This window comes from Protopterus annectens, chromosome 4.part0, assembly GCF_019279795.1.
Source record: "Protopterus annectens isolate FY-2018-M chromosome 4.part0, PAN1.0, whole genome shotgun sequence".
NCBI classification, from domain to species: Eukaryota; Metazoa; Chordata; order Ceratodontiformes; family Protopteridae; genus Protopterus; species Protopterus annectens.
The window spans coordinates 296,460,796-296,483,556 of NC_056733.1; the positions used below are offsets into that span (position 1 = coordinate 296,460,796).

At 40.4% G+C, this 22,761-nt stretch overlaps 1 protein-coding gene across 2 annotated transcripts in view; it reads right to left on the bottom strand.

Annotated features, from left to right (window-relative positions):
* Positions 1-2,448: 2,448 nt before the first annotated feature.
* CCDC60 (coiled-coil domain containing 60) overlaps positions 2,449-22,761 on the bottom strand; it is a 751,208-nt gene continuing 730,895 nt past the window's right edge. For both annotated transcript variants that reach the window (XM_044068284.1, XM_044068283.1), the window contains one exon: positions 2,449-3,328. In XM_044068284.1, coding sequence (XP_043924219.1) covers positions 3,221-3,328 — 108 coding nt within the window. In that variant the 3' untranslated portion in view covers positions 2,449-3,220. The remainder of the gene's footprint in view (positions 3,329-22,761) is intronic.

Consider the following 22,761-nt stretch of genomic DNA (forward strand, 5'->3'; position numbering starts at 1 on the left):
ATCATACACTCTGGCAGGATGCAACTCAAAGCTCCTAAGCAGCCTGCCAAATATAAGCCTTTTTTAGGTCAGAGAAGCAAGTCAGTACTTTACTGCAGAGGGAGAGTTGTGAGTCTGAGAGCCACTTCCTAATCAAAGTCCATCAGTATGAAAGACTCAGAGAAGAAAAAGACTGAAATGCAATTTTTCTAAGAATTAATTGTTCCAAAGAGGATTACCGGCCACAAACAGATGCTCTATGCAGACCGTCTCAAAAAACTGCAGCTTTACTCCATTGCATATCGCCTACTCAGAGGCGATCTCTGCCTAACAAACAAAGCTATGTCAAACCCAGAGCTTTTAGACATCCTCCACTTAAAGAAATCCCAATCCCTATGAGCTACACGGTCTAGGGACCTAAACCTTGTCACCACAATAAACAAAACATGCTGGAGGGATAGATTCCTGCCCCAGAGACTTCCCATACTCTGGAATAAACTACCTATCTATATCAAACAAAGCTCCTCATTAGTGCTCTTCAAGAAAAATCTTGATGATTGGATGGGAGATAGGAAATTCACCCCAGGGATCACTTCTGTGGCTCTGCTCGATAGTGGCACAGGAAAATCATTTTCTTGGGTGGCGAAAGCCAGGGTACCTTTGGCTAGGCTTATATAGGCCCTAGGACCAATAGCTTAGTACCTACCTATGAACATATGAACCTATGAACTATATATATTAAGACTGGCTTTACCAGTGATAAGTCTTATTTTGAAGTGCAGAAATCCCTCTTCATGGTGTAAATTTCCAATTGTGCAGTGGTGGTTCCTTTTTAAACAAACGGTACTTTGAGAAAAATTGAAAATAGTGCTATGAACATCAACAGTCTAGACAAAAGCATGTGACAGAAAAATTGTGATTTTCCTGTTTCAAGTTTGGCTTGGATGGCAAAAGATAAAAACTCTAATTTTTCAATGATTATGAAGTACATTTTAAGTGAAATAAACAAAAAGGCCTATTCGCCACACTTCTGTGTTAATATACTTTCTACAAAGATAAGCTAAAGATGTTTTTGCTATAACTTCTTCACAAGAACATGTGTACAGACATGGGAATAGAAGACCCATTATCCATCCATACATCTAAACCATTTATGTTTGCACATATTATGGCAACAATAAAAGGCATAGTTTAAAATCTGCAAATGTGTTAACCTGAATGCAAAAACTGTTTGGTTTTGTCATAAGTTATCTGCAACTCATGTGTTTTATTTAGTGTTCTACAATCTGCACTAATGCCAAAATGCCTTTATTTGCATTTCTAAATTTCTACTAATTAATAGCTTTTGAATCACACTCATAAGAAGCATCAAATCCAACATGTAAATAGACCCTGAAATTAGCAAGGGGCCTAACAAATCATACAGTTTGAAGATACAAGGCCAATAAGACACACAGGTTCAAAACAATTTTGATGTAAACTTTACTATTCATCAGCAGCAGAGGTGCAACTGTACTTTTGCTGTGTGAGTGACATTGCATTGAGTATTGCAGTACATTATCATATGCTCTACAATATACAGTAAACATAAATGTGCTATTACAGTTTGTATTTCTACTTCCTGTACATCTCATAAGAATACTTAAATCTGCATTGGCAACTTGACCCGTTTTCTTTAGACATTTGGCAATCTCACAGAGACCCTGAAAGTAACTATCAAAAAGTTTCTGTCTGATTACTAAATCTTAAAATACCAGCTTTAACTTATTTTTGTTGACTGGCTGTATACAGTCAAGAGATGCTGTTTATACTGTAAATGTAAAAGTTGCTGTGACCTGCAGTCTGGAGCTGGTCTAACTTTTTTTCTGTGTTGTGTAAGAAATTGGCCCTGTATAAATTATTCTAAAGACATCTGAACCTCAGGAATTTGACAACATCTTTATGAAAGTAGTTAAAGACTGAAACATGATCTTTATTATCTAGTCTGAATTTGGTCTTGTCTTAACTGTGCTGTTTGAAACATATATTTGTACATTATTTCAACACTTTTAATAAATGTGATAATTACATCTATTTTTATTCTCCCCATGCAAATGCTACTGTATCCCATAATGATAGTTAACAAATATTGGTAACAACAAGAGAATGCAAAATATGACTTACATGGTGTTTGTCTTGGTTTTAAACAGATGGTTTTAGTGCAGACATCTCAATGTTCTTAGTATTTGTATAAAATACATTTGATCTTAAAATGCAATAGGCATTTTTTTCTTTCCTTTTTTCCTTCTTAATAGATATTTTTTCTTTCTTTCCTTTCTTCCTTCTTAATAGATATATTTTTCTTTCCTTTCTTCCTTCTTAATAGATATTTTCTTTCTTTCCTTTCTTCCTTCTTAATAGATATTTTTTCTTTTTTCCTTTTTTCCTTCTTAATAGATATTTGTTTTTCTTTCTTTCCTTTCTTCTTTCTTAATAGATATTTTTTCTTTTCTTCCTTTCTTCCTTCTTAATAGATATTTGTTTTTCTTTCTTTCCTTCCTTCCTTCCTTCTTAACAGATATTTTCTTTCTTTCTTTCTTTCTGCTCCAGCCATGGGGTCCTAAAATGCATCTGATTTCCATAGTTATTAAAATAAATTATGGTGACATAGCACCCATACAATGGTACAAGAAGCAAAGATTCCCCTAGCTGTTCATTTCTGTACTTTTAGTGAATCAGTTTGACCATTAGCACTGAGTATTTGTGCCATTTCAATGCACTTTTTCTAATATTGTTACCTTAAACTTTTGTTCATGCAATGGTAGCTCCATTATAATATTCATTAATTTTACATCTGTTACCTCAGTTTTAAATCAATTCTGTAAATAATGATTGTAGATATTTAAGATTTGCAGTTACCTGAGTGACAAAACAAAGGAAGAATTTCCTAGACAATTAAATTGAAATCTGCACAACATTGATGGTTAAATTAATACCTTCACAAAATTTTTTGGTTAACCAGACTATAAAACAACATTTGATGCAACATTATGTTGAACAATTGCTTTACATTCATTTGATGTAAAACTAATGTCATCAAGCTTGGTGGGTTGGCGAGTGGCACAGATGAGTGAAGGTCTGTTCTAATTTGTTGTTCTGTCACTGTATTGGTACTGAGCAGCAATGTGGTCATACTATATGGTGAGTTAGATGACATCAGTGAGCTCTGACGTGGTACAAACATTTGTAATTCTTCAGTCGATCACCTCATGGGAGGAGCACTCTGTGTTCTATAAACATCGCCTACTTTGGATTGCAGCCATTCATTATAATCGTCTTCTGGCATTTTAATTATTTTTTCTCTTATGAACTGTAAGACAAAACATAGCAGTATAAATAAGAGCCTGACCTACCATATACCTTTTTAATTCTCAGCTGGAATTAAGTAATGACACTCTTAATTTATGACATATAATTATTTAATCTTCTTCTTCTTCTGTGGGGTGGTTGTCATTTGCTGTTGACTAAAAAAGTACAGATATAAAGTACTCAGTGTGAAAAAAGAGACTGTGGACAGGAGCTGTGGTGTATGGATCTGTTCCACTGGCCACTACTAAATTTTCTTTAAACATTAAAAGCTTAAATCTGATGGCCACCAGGGGATGGTCTCTAGAGCCACAATAGTGGTACCGTACTGATTGCAGTTTAAAAAGGCACACATATATGAATTATTAAAGAAGTCACTAAGTTCAGCTTGGCTACAAGAACATTACTGGAAATATGTACAGTTGCCCTGGGTATGGATGGGCCTACACCATCTGCATCCAAGAATGAGATCCTCACTGAACAACATACCAAGCAGAGTCTTTGGCCCTGGACCTCCTTTCTCACTACTCTGTCTAGGTCTCTATGCCTTCTAGTACTCACTTGCCCAGAGTATCTGTATTTGGAATAAACTCTTACATTCGCACACTGGTCCAAGTTATAAACTGGTACCCTTACAGATAAACATGCTGGGGACAGTATAGCTTACTATAACATTAGACATTTGACTAGATCACTGTAGCAGTATTTTATAGCTATATGGGATATAGCCTGCCAAGGATCAGATGTCCAGCCCATATATGAAAGTTTTGGGATGCATTTCATGTGCACAATTTGTCTGGGAAAACACAAGAGCACACTGGTATAAAAATAAATGTATGGGCATCATATTTCAGAGCTCTCTTGTCTCTCCCAAAAAAGGAGAGTATTATATGGAAGTAACCTGAACAAGTTGGAAAGTTTTGGATATTTATATGGTACTAGAAAAGAGGAACAGGGTAAAGGGGAACCCCATCCTGGTCAGAATTTAAATGGAGAAGGAATATGATCCAGAAAGGAGCAATAAAAGAGTAAAATCAGAAGGGGGTGGTGGTAGGGTTGCAGTACTTCAACAGTAACGTGTTCAAACATATATTATTATGGTAAGTTTACTTACTCAACTTTACTATGTTTATATCAGATTACAGTTGCAGCTGCATGTAATTGCCATAGCCTAGACATCCACAGAGGAAGATAGAGGGTCAGAGTCTAGAAGCCCTTGGAGAATTGATCTAGCAAATCCTCTGACACTATAAAATGAGTCAATCTTCTAAAGTTTTGTGAAAGTGTGAATATAAAACCAAGTAGCTGCCTCTGCAATGGATACAGAATCCACCCATTTCCAAAATACCTTAGACATAGCTATTGTTCTTGTAGAGTGACTTTTAACCTTCTGAAAAAGGGACTTACCATGGTGGGAATAACAAAAATGGAAGGAGTTAAGGTAACTGTTTAAAATCTGTCTGATTTGACATGGGTTATCCCTTTTTCTTTCCACAAGAAGAGATAAAAAGCTGATCCAAAGCTCTAGAGTCTTTTGCACTGTCATTGCAGTATCTGAACTGTCTGTGGGCATGCCGTGTATGTAGAATTCTCTTTCCCCCATTTTTAGGTTCAAGAAAGAACTAAGGGAGATGAATGTATTGATTCAAAGACAATTCTGAAACCACTTTAGGTGTAAAGGAAGAAGGAAGGATTAGTTTTTAATGTTGTCATGCACCTATAAAATAGGAGGAAGGGTTTACTTACCACCAAAGTTTGCAACTAAATACACACCTAGCTAAAGTCAGGACAGTGAATAAAATAGTTTTCTGTGTCAAGAATTTCAAATTAGTTTGATAAGCTGGTTTAAAGATGGTAAAGTGATTTTTTTTCTAAAACACAGTTCAGTTCCCAAGGAGGAGACACCTGATTTTAAAGAGGATGGATATGCAAAAAAAAAAAAAAAATTTCAAAATTGTTTTATTTGACGTAAGGAAGAAGGGGGATCTAAAGAAAGATAGGCAGAAATGGCTAAAATATGATTTTTAATTGATGAGTAAGAAAGGTCTGATTTGAGCAATTGACACAAGATAATGGAGAACCAGAGGGGCTATTGCCTAGTACAGATCCTGGTTCTCCATGTCCTAGAAAATCTCTCCCATTTGAATAAATATGCTTTTCTAGATGCAGGTTTCATAGCCTCCTTTAATTCTTGCTGCCCATTGTCAGAGACAAGGTACCTTAGTGAAATCAAATTTCTGACATCAAAGCAGTCAAGTGGAGGTTCTGCAGGCTGGGATGGATCAGTGATCTATTGAATGTATGAGTAGATCCATTCTTTGTAGAAGGTTGTGGTAATTGTCCCTGGTGATTTTCAAGGGGCAACCAATGTTGTCTGGGCAAAAAGAAAGTTACCAAAATGACTTCTGTATAGTTCTTTTTGATCTTTAAAAGAACACTGACTATCAGAGGACGGGGAAGGCACAGCAAACATTCCCATACATGTAAAGGAATGGGCATCGATCTTGCAGGCCTTTCTGCAAGGTCTACTGGAGCAGAATCTGTTTACAAGCTGCTGTGAATTAAGACAAAAAGATCCACACATATAGATATAGCCTCTTGGAAGACCTCAAGGTGTAATTTCCATTCATTGAGATCTGTACAGGATCTGCTCAACATGCCTACCATGCTATCTGCATGTCATTGACTCTGTTGCAATTGTTGGAGATAACTGCATCAGCTGCATCATATGAACAATTTAAAGAATGCTTTGTTATTTCACAGACAAATGTAATCTTGCAAAGTAAAAAAGATTTTACCTCAGAGGAAACTTAGCAATTTTTTATTCACATCTGCAAACATTAACAGCAATTATTTAACCATATGAGTCTGACAACTGACTGTTCTAAAGGTAAGAATAGAAAATGTATAGACTTTTTTTCTTATACCCATAAAAAGCTCTTACATCCTTGTCTGAGGGCATGAATTATTAGCAGTTAATTGTTTGGAACTAGTGTCCTTAGCTAATAAAATTACAGCTGTGTCTGCCACAGGATTAAGAAAGAAGAATTTATGGAAGTGAAGAAGCCTAGCAGAATTTTTAGGTGCAGAAGGCCAACTGTCTACTGAAACACAGGCAGTATTGAATGTGTCGACCAGAGCAGCAATGAAAGGGGGAAATGGCAAGATGCTTGAAGGTACCTTCCTGAAGAAGCTTGTATTATATTTTTGTCTTCCAGATATTTTTTCTTCTCTCATTGGAAGCTGTCTTTCATTCTAGATATAGTGTCTGGAAAGGATATTGCCTCTACACTGGAATGACTGTGCAGTGGTGCAGCTGTAGTGTTGTCGCCTCACAGCAAGAGGTTTTCTGGTTTGATTCTTGGCTGGAGTGCCTTCTGTGTGGAGTCTGCATGTCCTCCCTGCATTCGTATGGGTTTTCTCTGAGTACTCCGGTTTCCTCCCACGTTACAAAGACATGCATTTGGAGCATTTCTCCCCAGGCCTCCACTGAAAATTGGCTTTGTTCCAAGTCAGACTTTCCCAGTAAACAAATGCTAAATAAATAAATCTGATGACATATTATCCTCAAATTCTCACTCCAAAGAGTCAGAAGACGGCACCTGGGAAGCATAATCCAGCCTTATCTCTTCTACATTTGATTGGGAAAGTCACTGATAGAAAAATAAGGATACATTTTCCTTTTTAATTGTGAAAAGTCTAAGGAAGCAGACTGCATGGATTGAAAAACTTTGGCAAAAATGTACCATTTCTGCCTCTTTGGCAGATTGGTAGAAGGAGGAGAAAGATGTTTAGTTTCTGAATTTTCTTTCTGGGTGTCTAATATTATGGTTCTTGAGGGATACCATTTGGGCCTTCCAAGATCACTAAGCAGTATTCTCCCTTTTGGTCCATACATTTGGTCAGTGAGGGTTTTCTAGACTCCCAGCTCTTAGTAGAATCCATAACAGCAGCACCAAAGGGGTCACCAGAAAGTGGAAGATGGTCTGAAGACTCCAATAAGACTACTGTGGAGTCAACCATCAGAGGTCAGGGAAGATAGGACAAAAAAAGCCACTTCAGAAACCAGTGTGACCAATTTTCTTTTCTTAGGAGTAGAGATGGGGATGCCAAAGGTTCTCAAGCCAATATCCATTGATATCCAAGTAAGGACCTTAAGCCACTAGTTCTCAAGAAATATATTAAGGCTGCTAAACTGACTTTTTATGGTTTGGGAGTAAAGGAGAAACAGATGTTACAAGAGCAAACTTTGTATGACTCTCCTAGACTTCCAAGCAAGCTGTGTGTGAATCTTTATAACGACTCTTTCTACCACAGTGACAGCTCCATTTTCTTCTAGGCAACAGAAAAATTTTACACAAATGATATACAAAATCAAAGAAAAGTCCCCTGAGGGGTACTTATCTGCCCAAACTTTAGAACAAGCCAATTGCTGAAACACTGCAGATACAGCAAAGACTGAGTCTGACTGAAATCTTCAGTGGCAATACATTTCTGACATCTGCTTTTATACCAGCATGTCCTCAAGTTTTCTTAGACATATATGGTGGTCATGGAAGTGCTCAAAAGCTTTTGTATACTGGCTGGATACATGTCATACAGCTATAAGCTACTGCAACACTGATCTAATAATGAACATCATCTAGTTACTATTTCATTCTTGTTAATAAGCTAAATAATTAAAAACATAAATGATAGCATGGAGTAGACCAGTATTGCCCATTAGAAGTATATACCACCATTTTAGCAACTAATACATAACTAAATAGATGATCAGTCATATTTTTAAAGTGAATAAAATACTTTACTCAAGAAAGAATGAGCTAAGCAGTACAATTAACAGTTGAATACACAGAAATATATGGATTTGCACTTTAAAGCATAAAAAAATCCTTTTGAGCAAAAATATGTTTCTGCAGATAGACAATTTTTTCTAGCTAGTTTTCTAGCTAGTAGAGATACTGCACTAAACTACAATAGCTGAATTTCCAGAATACCAATGAGACAACTATACAAACTGACAGATCACAAGCTGCAGGGTACTGCTCCCTCTTACTATCTCTTCTCTTTTTTCAAACATTTTCTATATTCATACATTTTTATCCTTATATTCCATACATAATTCACAGATGAATAAAACAAAGTTTCACATTAACATACTAATATGTTTGTTTGCCTTCCCTCTGTAAGCTATCTCCCTAACAGAACTGCCTAATTCCTCTTTTAAAGTCCTTAACTTTCTACATTGGGAAGAGTCACATATCTTGTAGTCACAAGCCAGAGCAAATTGCAGCCTGTTAAATTTGTCTACAATACATTTTGCATTCTATGCATAATTGCTGCAGTTCCCATCAGAAGGAAGTTACAGTTTTCAGTGGCAAACTCCATAAACGTTTTATACAGTTCATAAAAAAGGTCACACATTCAAGTAGCTTTTCATACAACTTCAGAAAGCACATTGCAGATATACATTGCATAGAAATAAACCATATGTTATATATTTTTATGCCACTGAAAAACCCACATATTCCAGATTAAATCACACTTTTAGCTTAATTAATATAGATTTTATAAGACTTCAGTGCAGCTCACATATCTGTTAAATTATGACTCTTACACTCAACATGTTTAAACAACAACCCCAGTGACAACCAAAACGAAAATAAAATGATAAAATCACTGTGTTGCAGCCAGAACTCTCCAAAATCTTCCAAAGGTATCAAATGTTTTATTAAAAAATGTTTAAAATGTAATCGTTGAGGGCTTTCATCCCCTCAAAATGGGGACTTCATCAGAATACGTGCCTTCTATTAAATCCAACATTTAGGTTCATAGGTTCATAGGTATGTACTAGGCTATCTGCCCGAGGGCATTTATAAGCCTAGCCAGAGTGTGTCGGCTTTTGCCGCCCCATTGATTAATTAACTGATCCTCTGTCAAGCAGAGCCAATGAAGTGATCCCAGGGGTGTACTTTCTGTTACCCATCCACTCGTCAAGGTTTCTCTTGAAGAGTGTTAGTGACGGGCTCTGCCTGATGTAATTTGGAATTTTGTTCCAAAGCATGGGGAGTCTCTGTGACAGGAATGTATCCCTCCAGCTTGTTCTATTTATTGTTGTGGCGAGGTTTAGCTCACTAGAGCATGTGGCTCTCAGTGACTTGGATTTCTTTAGGTGGAACATGTCCATCAATTCTGATTTGGACATGGCTTTGTAAGTCAGGCAGAGATCACCTCTGAGTAAGCAATATCCCACTGAGTACAGCTGGAGTTTTTTCAGTTGGGCTGCATAGGACACATGTTTGAGACCAGTAATCCTCTTGGTGAGGTACTTTTGTGGTCTTTCCAGCTGTTGGAAGTGTCTTGTGAGGTACATCCCAAATGGGGCATTGTACTCTAAGATGGGTCTAATGAGTGACGAGTAGAGGGGCACTATAACCTCTTTATTTTTAGATGCAAACCCTTTAGTAATTAAATGGGTCACACAGGATTTCCTAACTACTTTGGCAATATGATTGTCAAAGGAGAGATTACTATCTGCCTGGGTCCCCAGATCTCTTACTACCTCTTCTGTATTAAGGGGGCTGCCACCTAAGTGATAATTCATGGGTGTTTTGTTTTTCCCAAATGGGATGACTATGCATTTTTGGCATTTAGCTTGAGGCCATGACTTTGACACCAGGTGTCCATCTCAGTAAAGCCCTTTTGGAGGATGTCTATGTCAGCCGGAGAGTCAATTATGGCTCCCAGTTTGCAGTCATCAGTGAACTTGGTTAGCCATAGTCCTACTGTGTTTGCCCGTACTTCTGAGAAGTATATGCCAAACAGTAGAGATCCCAGGACCGAGCCTTGCGGGTCACCACTTGTGACTGGTATAGAGTCAGACCTGGAGCCTGCTACTCTTACTGTGTGAGTTCTGTCTGTAAGCCAGTTGGCAACCCATCTCATGATGTAGGGGTTTATGTTCAGGCTGGGGAATGGTGTCGAAAGCCTTGTCGAGGTCAAGATAGGCTGTGTGAACCACCTTTCCCTTGTCTATGGCCTTGGTGACTGTCTCAAAGAAGTCAACCAGTTTTAGTAGGCATGATCTGCCCTTAACAAAGCCAAACTGGGTCGGGGTCAAGTGTTTGGAGGTTCCCAATGTCTTTGTTAATGAGTTCCATAATGATGCGCTCTATAGTCTTGCAGACCAGGCTAGTCAAGCTTATGGGGTGATAGTTACCAGGGTCAGTTGTGGCCCCTCCTTTGTGGAGAGGAATAACCATTGCTGTGTGCCATTCTATGGGCACGTAGCCTGTGGAGAGGCTGAGGTTGATCAGCGTGTTTAGGTGGGGGGCTAGTTCATTCTGTAGTTCGTGCAAGACGCAGCCTGGGACACCATCTGGTCCCATTGATGCTGTGTTTTTGGCTTTTGAAAGGGCTGTTTTCACCTGTGCATCTGTGATTTTTGGGACACTACACTTTTCCGGTATTGTGGGCCCTTTTGGAGGTGAGAGGGGGTGAAGTTTGCACTGAATCTATCTGCCAGGATGTTGGCAATATCAGTAGGTTCAGTATATTTTGTGCTATTTTGCACTAGTTCAGTGCATATCTGCGAGTTGCCACTTAGATTCTTAACATAGCTAAAGAAGGCTTTGTGGTTATCTTTTGAATCCTTGGCTATTTTTCTTTAGAAGTTAGCCTTGGATGATTTCATGAGGGACCTCAGTTTCTTACTGATACTGATCAAGGATGTCTTTCCTTCTTGGGATTTGCTTTTTTTCTGAACTAGTTTCCTCCTTCTATTGTACAGCCTGTTTATTGCAGGGGGACCACCAAACTGGTTTTCTTCACTTAGAGGAGTGAGTCTTGGTTTTGCTAGGGATGGCATGATCCATGCATCCTTGTAGGTGCTCATAGAGTGCATTTGTAAAGGTTTCTGCATCTTGGGCAGCGTTATCCTTTAGTGTGCGGGCTGTGAAACTTACCACCTCTGTCTTAAGTAAGGTGAAGTTTGCTTTAGAAAAGTTTTTTACTGTGGTTTCCTTAGTTGGGGGTGGTGGTGGGGTGTGGACATCCAGAGTGATTAGTTTATGGTCTGATCAAACCAGTGACGGGTTGACCTCCGGTGTGGAACACCTGTCGCCCATGTTGGTGATGACTAGGTCCAATATGTTTTCACCCCTGGTAGGGGAGTTTACCAGCTGATCCAGGGCTTTTGAGTTGATGAATTCCAGGAAGCGGTGGGCCTGGGAATTTGCACTTGAGTAGTTTTCCCAATGAATGGTAGGGTAACTGAAATCGCCCAATATCAGGGTGTTTGGTAGGACCTTCATGTTTTCCAGTGTCTCCCGAAAGGTGGAGTGGTCCTGGGTCCTGGGTCATGGAGGGTGATCTGTAGCAGGCCACAATTTGCATTGCAGATTTGCCAATGTTAGTTGCACATGGATGATCTCAGAGATATCATGCTGCGCCACTAACCTGGAGGTGTAGGTATCCTTAATGAATATGGATACACCCCCTCCTTTTGTGTTTCGGTCCATGTTCTGTGGCCAGAACGTCTGGTATGAGTTGTAGCCCGGTAGTGCTGGGGTGCTCTCTGGAGCCTTGAACCAGGTTTCAGTTACTGCACAGATGTTGACATTCTCCATACTGAGGAGTGCTTCGAGTGCATGCATTTTGAGATTTAAACTCCTGGTGTTGAGTAGCATAACCCTCAGTTTTTTGTTAATTGTGCTGTTTACGGAGGTGGGTTTGACTTTTGAGCCTTGCCTAAAAAAGGCACTATGGGGGCAGCAAGATCCTTGGCCAGTATTCAAAAGCCTAGAGGTGACAGGTACAAGCCATCTCTTATGAAGCAACATGGCTTGTCGAGTATGTCATCCCAGGCTGACAGAAACTGGATCCCCTTTGAATGACATCAGAAGTTTAGCCAATTGTTGAAATTGATCATTTTTTCTTTATACTGAGGTATCATTCTTGGTGAGGGCAGGATGCTACTCGGGTCAGGGTCATACCAGCCTGGGCTACATGATCAGAGAGCTCTTCCATGTCTCTTTTCATGTAGTCCAGGGAGGTACGTCTTAGGTCATTCACACCAACATGAACAATGATAGAGTCATATTTGTACTTGTTCTGGAGTGACCTGAGTGCTTGTGTTATGTGGCAGATTCTGGCTCCCAACATGCAGCTAACAGTAACCTTCTGCTTGCCCAGCCTAGTGAGTGGGACGTCAGTGTGCCTGACTACAGCATCATCTATTTCTAGTGTGTTAAGTATGTTATTTCGCCTTAAGGGCTGTGATTGTGCGGCACACTGATTTTGTGTTTTATGTGTTGTCTGGTTTGTGACGGGAAGTGCAGGTTGTTTGGGTGTCTGCATTGGAGGTCTCTGATGCTTTTTTTGTGTATTTATGTGTATTTTTTGCCAGTGCTGTTTTAGTAGGTCTGTGTGTGGCTGGAATTGTGGTGCAAGTGTTAACCTTCTCCTCTTGACTGTCTGTTCCAGTCTTGGGTAGAGACAGCTTAGCTTCCAGTTTCACTGTATAATTGCATCTCTCACATATGTTAGTGTTTGTGGTAGGAGGAGAGGGTTGTCTGTGTACATGAGGCAGTTGTAACATTGCCTCAGGATACCCAGATTCACCAGCTGGACTGGAGAGTACACCTGAAGTTGCCCTTTGGTCATGCCTGTATAGTAGGGTGAGCTGCTTAGTCGCTTGGTTGGTGAGGAGTGAATAAAGAGCCTTGCCCTGCTGGGCAATCAGTGTCAGGGTTTATTAGTGCTTGCTATTAGGTCTGAGCAAGTGCTGGGCTGTAAGATGCTTTTTGAGTGCTTAGGTTGAGAGTTAGGCTAGTTTCAAGAGAAAAACTGAAGAGGAGACTTAGTGGAGCCGGGAATAATTTAACCGTAGCTAACCGGCATTGCCCGGTGTGCAAAACCGTGCAAATGCAGTTTTTATAGTAGGGATATGAAAGAGATAGAAATTAGCCCAAAATGGCCAATAAACTACTAACTTCTGGGCTGGAACCACTCTTCCAGGGACAGATAGGTTGCTCAAAGCTTCCCTCTCTCACAGGTGAACAGAGAAACTTCCTTCTATCCAAGTAAGGTATGGGTAACTCAGAAACTAGTATCACAGCCCTGAATTCAGCACTAGCCTGAAAACTGGACTATACTAGCTTAGAAAGGCGGGAAACAAGGAATGTTTTTGTTTTTTTGAAAAGATAAGGCAAAAACAGTAAAAAATACACTTAAAATAGCTTTAAATGACTACAAACGATCAGAAAAGGCTATCATACTTTAGTGTGTAGCCTACAACAGTTATATATTTAAACAAAAAACTTTTTAAAAGTGCGGGCAGTCAAATAAGTACAATATGTGAAAAAAAACAAGCTTTTAAATCACAATAAACACTGGAAATTCTGCGTTTAGGCGGAAAACAGTTAAGTACAGCGAGAAAGTACAGAAAACTGATACTTACTCACTCCAAAGTCTCGCTCCTAAGCTAGAAGGCTTGTATCAGTTTAAGGCTTTCTAGTGCTACCCAGTAGGTTAGTTACAGGAAAAATGGGAAACAAGCACAGATGTGGTCTTTTAAACCAGAAAGTTGAAAGAGACGGACAAACTGTCCAAATGGTCAATAAGCTACAATTTCTGGGCCAAAAACCTCTCCTCTCATGGTATACAGGCTACCTAGTGCTTACACTCCCACTGATAAGCTAGAAGGCTTTCCTCCAACACAGAAAGGCTTGTGGGGCTCAGAAGCTTACCAACAGTCCTGGATACAGCAACTCTGTACCTGGATTACACTAGTTATAGGAAAGGCGGGGACCAAACGCAAAACGGGCTTTTAACCAGAAAGTAGAAAGAGATGGAAAAACTGCCCAAACGGTCAATGAACTACAATTTCAGGGCCAAAACCCACTCTTCCCATGGTAGATAGGCTACCTAGTGCTTACCACTCCCACTGATAAGCTAGAAGGCTTCCCTCCAACACAGAAAGGCTTGGGGGGCTCAGAGGCTTACCAACAGTCCTGGATACAGCAAGTCTGTATCTGGACTTGACTAGTTACAGGAAAGGCAGGAAACAAGTTAGAATTTTTTTTTGTTACAAAAAAGCAGCTAAAGCAGCAGTAAATACAATTCAAATTGTAGTGCAGGCCAGCACACCCGAGCGTGTAGCAACACTACGACAAATACAGTTTAAATAAATGCAATTAAATTAACAAATGACTAAAAAACAAGTGCAGATAGCAGTAAATTAGAAGGCTACTAACAAGCAGTAATAAGTGCAGAGTAAGAGCGACTGAACGGATAGCACGTGGAAGACCAACTAAGACAGTTACAGTAAGAGCAGATGAATAAGATATATATATATATGTTCATCGTGCATACAGCTGCAGTAATCACAGATGGGTTTTCTGCCGTCAGGCGGGTCCTCGGTCAGCCGAATTCCAAAGTCTAGGTCCGGCGTCGGTTGTTGTCGCTTTCTCTCCTGACGTCAGTGAGGCAGGGGTATATAAGACACAGCTGACGCCATGTTCTTCAGTCTTTTTTGCCGCGCGGTGCCCGAAGCAGAAGCAGTTCGCAAGTGCCGGTCGGCCAGCTCCTAAATTTACGAAAAATTGGAAACCGAAGTCTTCATTAAAGCTAAGTACCCCGTTGGGGAAACTTTTCTTGCCTCAGACCGATGTCAGAAAAAGTTAACAATTGTATTTCTTGTGGGAAGCAAATACCGCATAAGGATTTCCATTCCCTCTGCATACCTTGTTTAGGCCCAGACCATGACGTCTCGGGCTGTTGCTTTTGCGCTACTTTCAATAAACGCACTATTAAGCGTCGGGCCAACACTTTTTTGGTAAAGCCTTTGATTATAAAATGTCGTCGGAGACTCCGACTACCGTTTTGTCCAAAAAACTCAAGGACAAGGACCAACACGCGAGGTCCGCGGTCCCCACCGGCACCACGCCAAAACCGGCTACACGTGGTCCGGTTCTCAGCGAGACGCCTATGCAGTCCCTGACTACCGACGACACTTCTTTGGCGGTGTCTTCTGTAACCGAGACCGCAGGTACCTCGGCCCTTACCCAGACTACAACCACCGAAGCCACTGTGAGTGTTGAGCCTCCTAATGTGGACAGGTCCACTTCCACCCATAGTGTCTTTAGACCCTCATCTTCCTTTTCCATTAAGGCCTTTACTAAATCCAAATCAGCCAGGCATCCCAAGAGGCCTATTGCACAGGGCCCATCTCCAGGCCCCATGCCTAAAAAGCAGATGCTTAAAATGGCTGAGGATTTAATTACTGTTATCAGGGGTTCCCAGCCCCCTCCAGACAAGAGACCCAGAGTGGAGGAAGGTTCTCCCTCTTCTGATCAGGGCTCCATTTTTTCAGAACATTCTGATGTAGAGGAACACTCTTACTCCCCTTTTGAAGATTCTGATGCAGAGCAGTCCATTCCTTCTGTATCTCCTCCTGAGGATTTTTCCTTTGGGGAAACCTTGCACACTTTGAGGGAACACTTCCATTGGGAAGGCCAAGACTTTTCTGATTCCAAGAAAAGACTTAGGGAATTTCTTTTGTTACCTCAACACAGACCTCTGGTGATACCTCCTGTCTTGGACATACTTGATGATGTTTATTCGGAGGCTTGCCTTAATCCGGATTCCCTGCCTCCTGCCCCAGTCAAGCCTGATAGGTACTACAGAGTTCCTAACTCTCACCAATTTCTCTACAAAAGCCATAATGCTGACCCTGAAACCATTTCTCAAGGCCCCAAGGGAATGAAGGCCTCTACTGCTAAGAATCCACTACCTTCCGAAAGAGAGTCAAGATCCTTAGAAAGGTGGGGTAAAAAGGTATATACCTCGGCCACCCTAGCCATGAGGGCCTTAAATTGTCAGTTTCATATGCTTAAATATCAGCAGTTTCTGTTATCACAATTAAGAAATAAAATGTCTCAACCTGAACAACCAGATTTGAAGGAGTTGCAGGATATGATGCATAGTGCAGAACAAGTGGGTGAACACACCTTACAATGTGGCTATGATGTCCTACAGGCCTCAAGTAGAGCTGCTGTTACAGGATCAGTCATTCGTAGACATGCCTGGCTTGGGGAACAAAGCTTGCCTGATCATGTGAAAGCTAAACTTCTAGATGCTCCTTTACAAAAGGATGTGCTGTTTGGTACTAATGCTGAGGAGATATTATGGAAAATGGAAGAAAAAGCCAAATCTATGCAAACTGTCAAAGCTTTTCTACAGGTTCAACCACCACGTTTTAGCAGAAATTGGCCTTCTAAAAACTGGTCCTTTCCAGCCACGGACAAGCCCCAAAGAGGTAGATACAGGCACACAAGGGGCAGAGGACAATCACAAGGATCATATAGAGGCAGGCAATGGCAAACTCCAGCACCAAGAGGTGGCGAAGACAGTGCACAACAATACAGGAAACAAACCCAATGACTCCCTCCTTTCCATGCCAAGCAAGTCTCAGCTGGCAGCACCCTTGGGAGGAAAGCTGGCATTATTTACAAGAAATTGGCATATTGTCACAACAGACAAATGGATCCTGGACGTTATAAACAGAGGCTACAGATTTCATTTCCACACTCTTCCAAAAATGAGAGGCATGCCAAACCTGCCATACAATCAAAGGGCAGAGGCACAACTACAAATTTCAAAGCTCATAGACATGAGAGCTATTCAAGAGGTACCTACTCACGAACAAGGTCAAAGTTTTTATTCCAGACTATTTCTGGTACCAAAGAAAGGAACCGTCTGGAGACCCATTTTGGACTTATCCATCCTAAACACATTCTTACTCGTACCAAAATTCAAGATGCTCACATTATAGCAGCTTCTTCCCATGCTGGGCAAGGAGTTTTGGCTGGTAACATTGGACCTCAAGGAGGCATACCTGCATGTCCCAATCAGACAAAGCTGCAGAAGATACCTCAGATTTCTTGCAGGTTCAATCCACTATCAATTCTCTGCATTGCCCTTTGGCTTATCTACTGCGCCCAGAGTATTCACGAAATGCCTGGCATCAGTAATTGCCTACTACAGACTTCAAGGGATACAAATTTACCCTCATTTGGATGACTGCCTGATCCAAGCGGACAGCAAGCACATACTTCTGGAACATCTGGCTTATGTAACACGGTTACTGCATTCTCTGGGATACACAATCAACAAAGAGAAATCCAGGCTAACACCATCTCAGAAAATAACTTTCCTGGGTGCCAACTTGGACACAAACACCCAGATGGCCTATCTTACGCCAGAAAAACAGGGGCAACTAACTCAGTACTTCAAAATACTAGCAAAATGTACCAGGCTTACTGCAAGGAAAATCCTGCAGGCTCTGGGCTTCATGGCATCTTGCATTCTTTTAATCCCATGTGCAAAGTTGCATATGAGGAAACTTCAATGGTACCTAAAACCTATGGTCTCAACACAGCCACAGTTTGGAAACAATAATACCAATAATTCCATGTTTGCAAAAGGAATTTCTATGGTGGGCCCAAGCATGTCAAACAAACACAGGTCTCCCATTCTGCAAGCCTCAAGCAAATCAAGTCATCACAACAGACGCCTCAGATTACGCCTGGGGCGACATGACAGACAGGTGCATTCAGGGCAAATGGTCCCAAAAGGAAAAGCACCTTCACATCAATCAAAAAGAAATGCTAGCAGTGATAAATGCAATTACAGCTTTCAAGGACCTCCTGCATCCAGGACAATTACTGATAAGAACAGACAACACCACAGTAATGTGGTACATAAACAAACAAGGAGGAACACATTCATACCCCCTGTGCAGTCTAGCCATGACACTTTGGAACTTGGCTCTGGAATGGCAAATCGAACTTCAAGCACAGTACTTGCCAGGTTTGGAAAACACGCTGGCAGACAATCTAAGCAGAAATATGACAGATCCACACAAATGGAAGTTGCATCCTCAAGTGTTTACAAAGATAATCCAAGCGTGGGGGAGGCCAGACATAGATCTATTTGCCTCCCACAGGAATCATCAATTGGAAAAGTTTTGTTCAAGGACCTTTCATCCAAAGGCCTGGAGAGTGGATGCCCTTTCATTCAGTTGGACAGCATGGACAGTTTATGCTTTCCCACCTCTGCCTCTTCTGCCCAAGGTGCTCTTGAAAGCAAGAGCAGACAGACCGAAGATGATACTGATTGCTCCAGACTGGCCAAGGCAACACTGGTACCCACTCCTGAGGAGCCTAACACATACTCCTCCCTGGTCCCTACCTCTAATGCCGCTTCTGCTGACTCAGCACAGCTACAAAACTCTTCACAGTCAGCTGAAAACTCTCAATCTCGCTGCATGGAAAATTCCTTAACACCACAACAGACCCTACTCCCCAAAGAGGTGCAGAATGTCATTTTGGAGGCCAGAAGGCCATCTACTAGAAAGGCTTACTCCGCAAAATGGAAACGGTTTTGCTCTTGGAATGAGAAAAAAGGCCAGGACCCTAGAAAACTGAATTTGCCTCAGGTATTACAGTATCTAGCTGAGCTGCTGAACAGTGGACTTTCATTTTCCTCCATAAAAATCCATGCCTCAGCCATTTCTGCAGAATTCAACACGGATCCACCCTTATTCTCTCACCCACTCTTAAGACAGTTCCTCAGAGGGGCTAAGAATATAAGACCACCAAGGAAACAACCAATACCAGCCTGGGATCTTAATTACATTCTAGAAAAATTAACATTGCCTCCCTTTGAACCAGCTGCCTCAACAGATTTGCAATATTTGTCCTGGAAAACAGCTTTCCTTCTGGCCATTACCTCAGCTCATAGGGTTTCGGAACTACAAGCCCTCATGGCTGTGCAGCCCTTTCTCATCTTCCATCAGGACAGGGTTTCCCTTCGAACCAACCCGTCATTTATGCCTAAAGTGGTATCCAGGGTAGCTTTAAATCAAGCCATCCACTTACCTACCTTTTACCCCAATCCTCAAAACAAAGGGGAAAGGCTGCTACACTCCTTAGACATCCATAGGCAGCTATGTTATTATTTGGACAGAACAAAGCCCTTCAGGAAATCAGAACAACTTTTTGTGTCCTATGCTGTAAGGGCTCAAGGGAAGCCAGTTACCAAACAGACAATTTCAAAATGGATAGGCCACTGCATACGGTTTTGTTATTCCTATCATGGAAAATCTGTCCCTACAGGCATCAGATCCCACTCCACCAGGGCCACAGCTACCTCTACAGCCTTCCTCAGTGGAGTTCCTACCAAAGATATTTTGGAGGCAGCCACTTGGAGTTCTGTGCATACCTTCACAAAACACTACCACCTGCCTTTATATTCCAAAACTAGAGCAGGCTTTGCCACTGCTGTGTTGCAGGGCATTCTGGCTCATCCCAGTTCCACCTAGTGCCTACCACTCTGTGCGTAGCTTTGGGATTCTACCCATCTGTGATTACTGCAGCTGTATGCACGATGAACATAGTACAGTTTTGTACCTACCATAAATGTAGATGTTCGAGTGCTAATACAGCTGCAGTACAGTTTTCCCTCCCTCCTTCCCCTCTTGGTAAAGGCCTAGGGCCTAACCCTTTTTCATACAACCTGATTGGGTTATCCTTCTATGGTATATTTGCTTGCAACTACTGATTTTGGATTATATTGCATTGCATGTATATAAATATAATTTATGTATTGCCTTCCTTCTGGGGGCACCTGACATCTGGGGCAAGAAAGACTGAAGAACATGGCGTCGGCTGTGTCTTATATACCCCTGCCTCACTGACGTCAGGAGAGAAAGCGACAACAACCGCTGCCGGACCTAGACTTTGGAATTTGGCCGACCGAGGACCCGCCTGATGGCAGAAAACCCATCTGTGATTACTGCAGCTGTATTAGCACTCGAACATCTACATTTATGGTAGGTACAAAACTGTACTATATATATATATATATATATATATATATATATATATATATATATATATATCTATATATATATATATATATATATATATATATTTTTTTTTTGAGGGAAGGAACAGGGCCGGATTAAGAGGCTACAGGGTTTGTCCTTCCCAAATGCTCTCTTTGTACACAGTAGGAGTGCCTGAAATCAGAATATGATCTCACTGAGTGAGCAAATGAGATGGGCCCAGAAGGAGAATACAAATACAAATCTACAAGAGGGGCGGGCAATTTCAAAGCCACCAACATTAATACCAAAACAAGAACAGCGAGGATGGGTGGGGAACTACCTGTAGAGAGACAGCCACAACTTCAGTTGAGTTAATATTCAGTGAAAAACACAAATAGATAAATTAAATACAGTACTATATGCAAAAGAGCAGATAAAAGTGTACTTAAATTCACTAAAATGTCCAGCTGATTTCAGGTAGATGTTAGCTGGCCAAAGCTCTGATATTAAGCAGACATAACTCAAAATGTACCACTTACATAAGGCAAGACAGGATGTCAGTGATGAGCTGAAACTACCCCCCACTGCTATCAATGGCTACACAGAAATTCTAAAAAGTACTCTGTAGAGAGACAGCCACAATTTCAGTTGAGTTAATATTCAGTGAAAAACACAAATAAATAAATTAAATACAGTACTAAATGCAAAAGAGCAGATAAAAGTGTACTTAAATTCACTTATACGTCCTGCTGATTTCAGGTAGATGTTAGCCGGCCAAAGCTCTGATATTAAGCCCAATGTGTTGATGACGTCACAACCACACAAATGCATTTAAAGACACAATCACTTTGTTTAAAAAATACAACTTAAAAAATACTTCTAAACATCTGTACCATATTTAATACACTTGAAATAAACTTTCCTAACTTCGTGGAAATTTTTAACATAGCCTTTTGTCCCTAGAAATAACTTCATTTAAATCAATACCCTCCCCTGCCTGCAGCTTGATCTGCCATTTGACTTCTTTTTCTTCCATTAAATTTCTGTAGTCCCTCCCTCTAGGGTTAACTAATACTTTCTCTAAGATCCCAAAATGGAACCCCTGAAAATTCCCACACACTAAAGAATGCCTATACAGTTCATTATTATTATTCTTAGTGGATATCTGATATATGTGTTCATATATCCTGTTGCATAATTGCCTTTCGGTTTTGTCAACATAATATGCTGGACACCCCTTACACAGTGCAGAATAAAAAGCACCTGAAGTGTGACAGTTACCCTTAACAAATTCTACTTCTGATTTAAGGGTATTTTCTAAAATAACCATTTTACAATCTACTATGTAGCAACATTGTGAACAAAATCCACACTTTGTAGTACCGTCATACTTATTAGCTTGTGTGTTCTTCACATGTTCAAAACTTTTGCTTATGTTTACCCCAGTTTTGTATACATAGTAGGGTCTCTCTCCTACAACTCTTCTCACATCTGGGTTTCCCCTGAGAATGGCCCAGTTTTTTTTCATAATGTCCTTTACTTTCCCTACCTTTTCCCAGTAGGGTAAAATCATAGCCCTTTCAAAATTTTTTTGTCCCTGAAATGACTCTCTAACCATGTTAAAATTTTCTAACAAGGGTTTGAATCTCTTACCCCATTCCCTTCTAACACAATTCACATTTTCCTGAACCATGCCCTGTGGATATCCTCTTTCATAGAACATTTCCGCAACTTTCTGTAATTCATTCTCAAGGTCACCAGCTGAAGAAGTCATTCTAGCAACCCTTACCATCTGGCCTTTCACAATACTGGCCTTTTGATGTGTAGGGTGATTACTTGTGTATTCAAGGTAAGAGTTGCCTAATGTGGGTTTTCTATATATTTTAGATGTAAAACCACTTGGAGTTTTAAAAATCTGAGTGTCAAGGTAACTAATTGACAAAGGATTACTTGTGTGAGTAATTTAAAAAAAAAACTAGTAGTAGAATTCAGGTACTTAACAAATTCCTCCACTCTATCTATGGAACTATGCTGCAGAATAGAAATGTTGTTCAAAAATCTTACGTATAATTTGACATTTTGAAAGTACTCACATCTAAAGACTTTATTTACCTCTCAGTCAAGGAGAACCAAGTTTGCAAATATGGGAGCACATGAGGCTCCCATAGCAACACTCTTGTTTTGTTTGAAGTATTCTCCTTCAAAATATATATAATTGTAGTCTAAAACTACACCTATAAAGTCAACTATTAAATTTACTTTCTCATTGGAGAAACCTGACATTGTGTTCAAACAGCAAACATGTCTAAACCTTCTTCTCTATGGATACAAGTGAATAAGTCCACTACATCGACGGTCAAGAAAATCAAATTGTTTTCCCAAAGCTCTTCCTTAATGCTACCCAAAAAATCCCATGAATCTTTTACTAAATTCTCCACTTTATTCACAACTTGTTTTAACCAAAAGTCTATGGTGACACCAAAAGGGTAAGTTTTTAACCCCTGTCCTGCTACTTTTGGCCGAAATGTTCATAGGTTCTTAGGTTC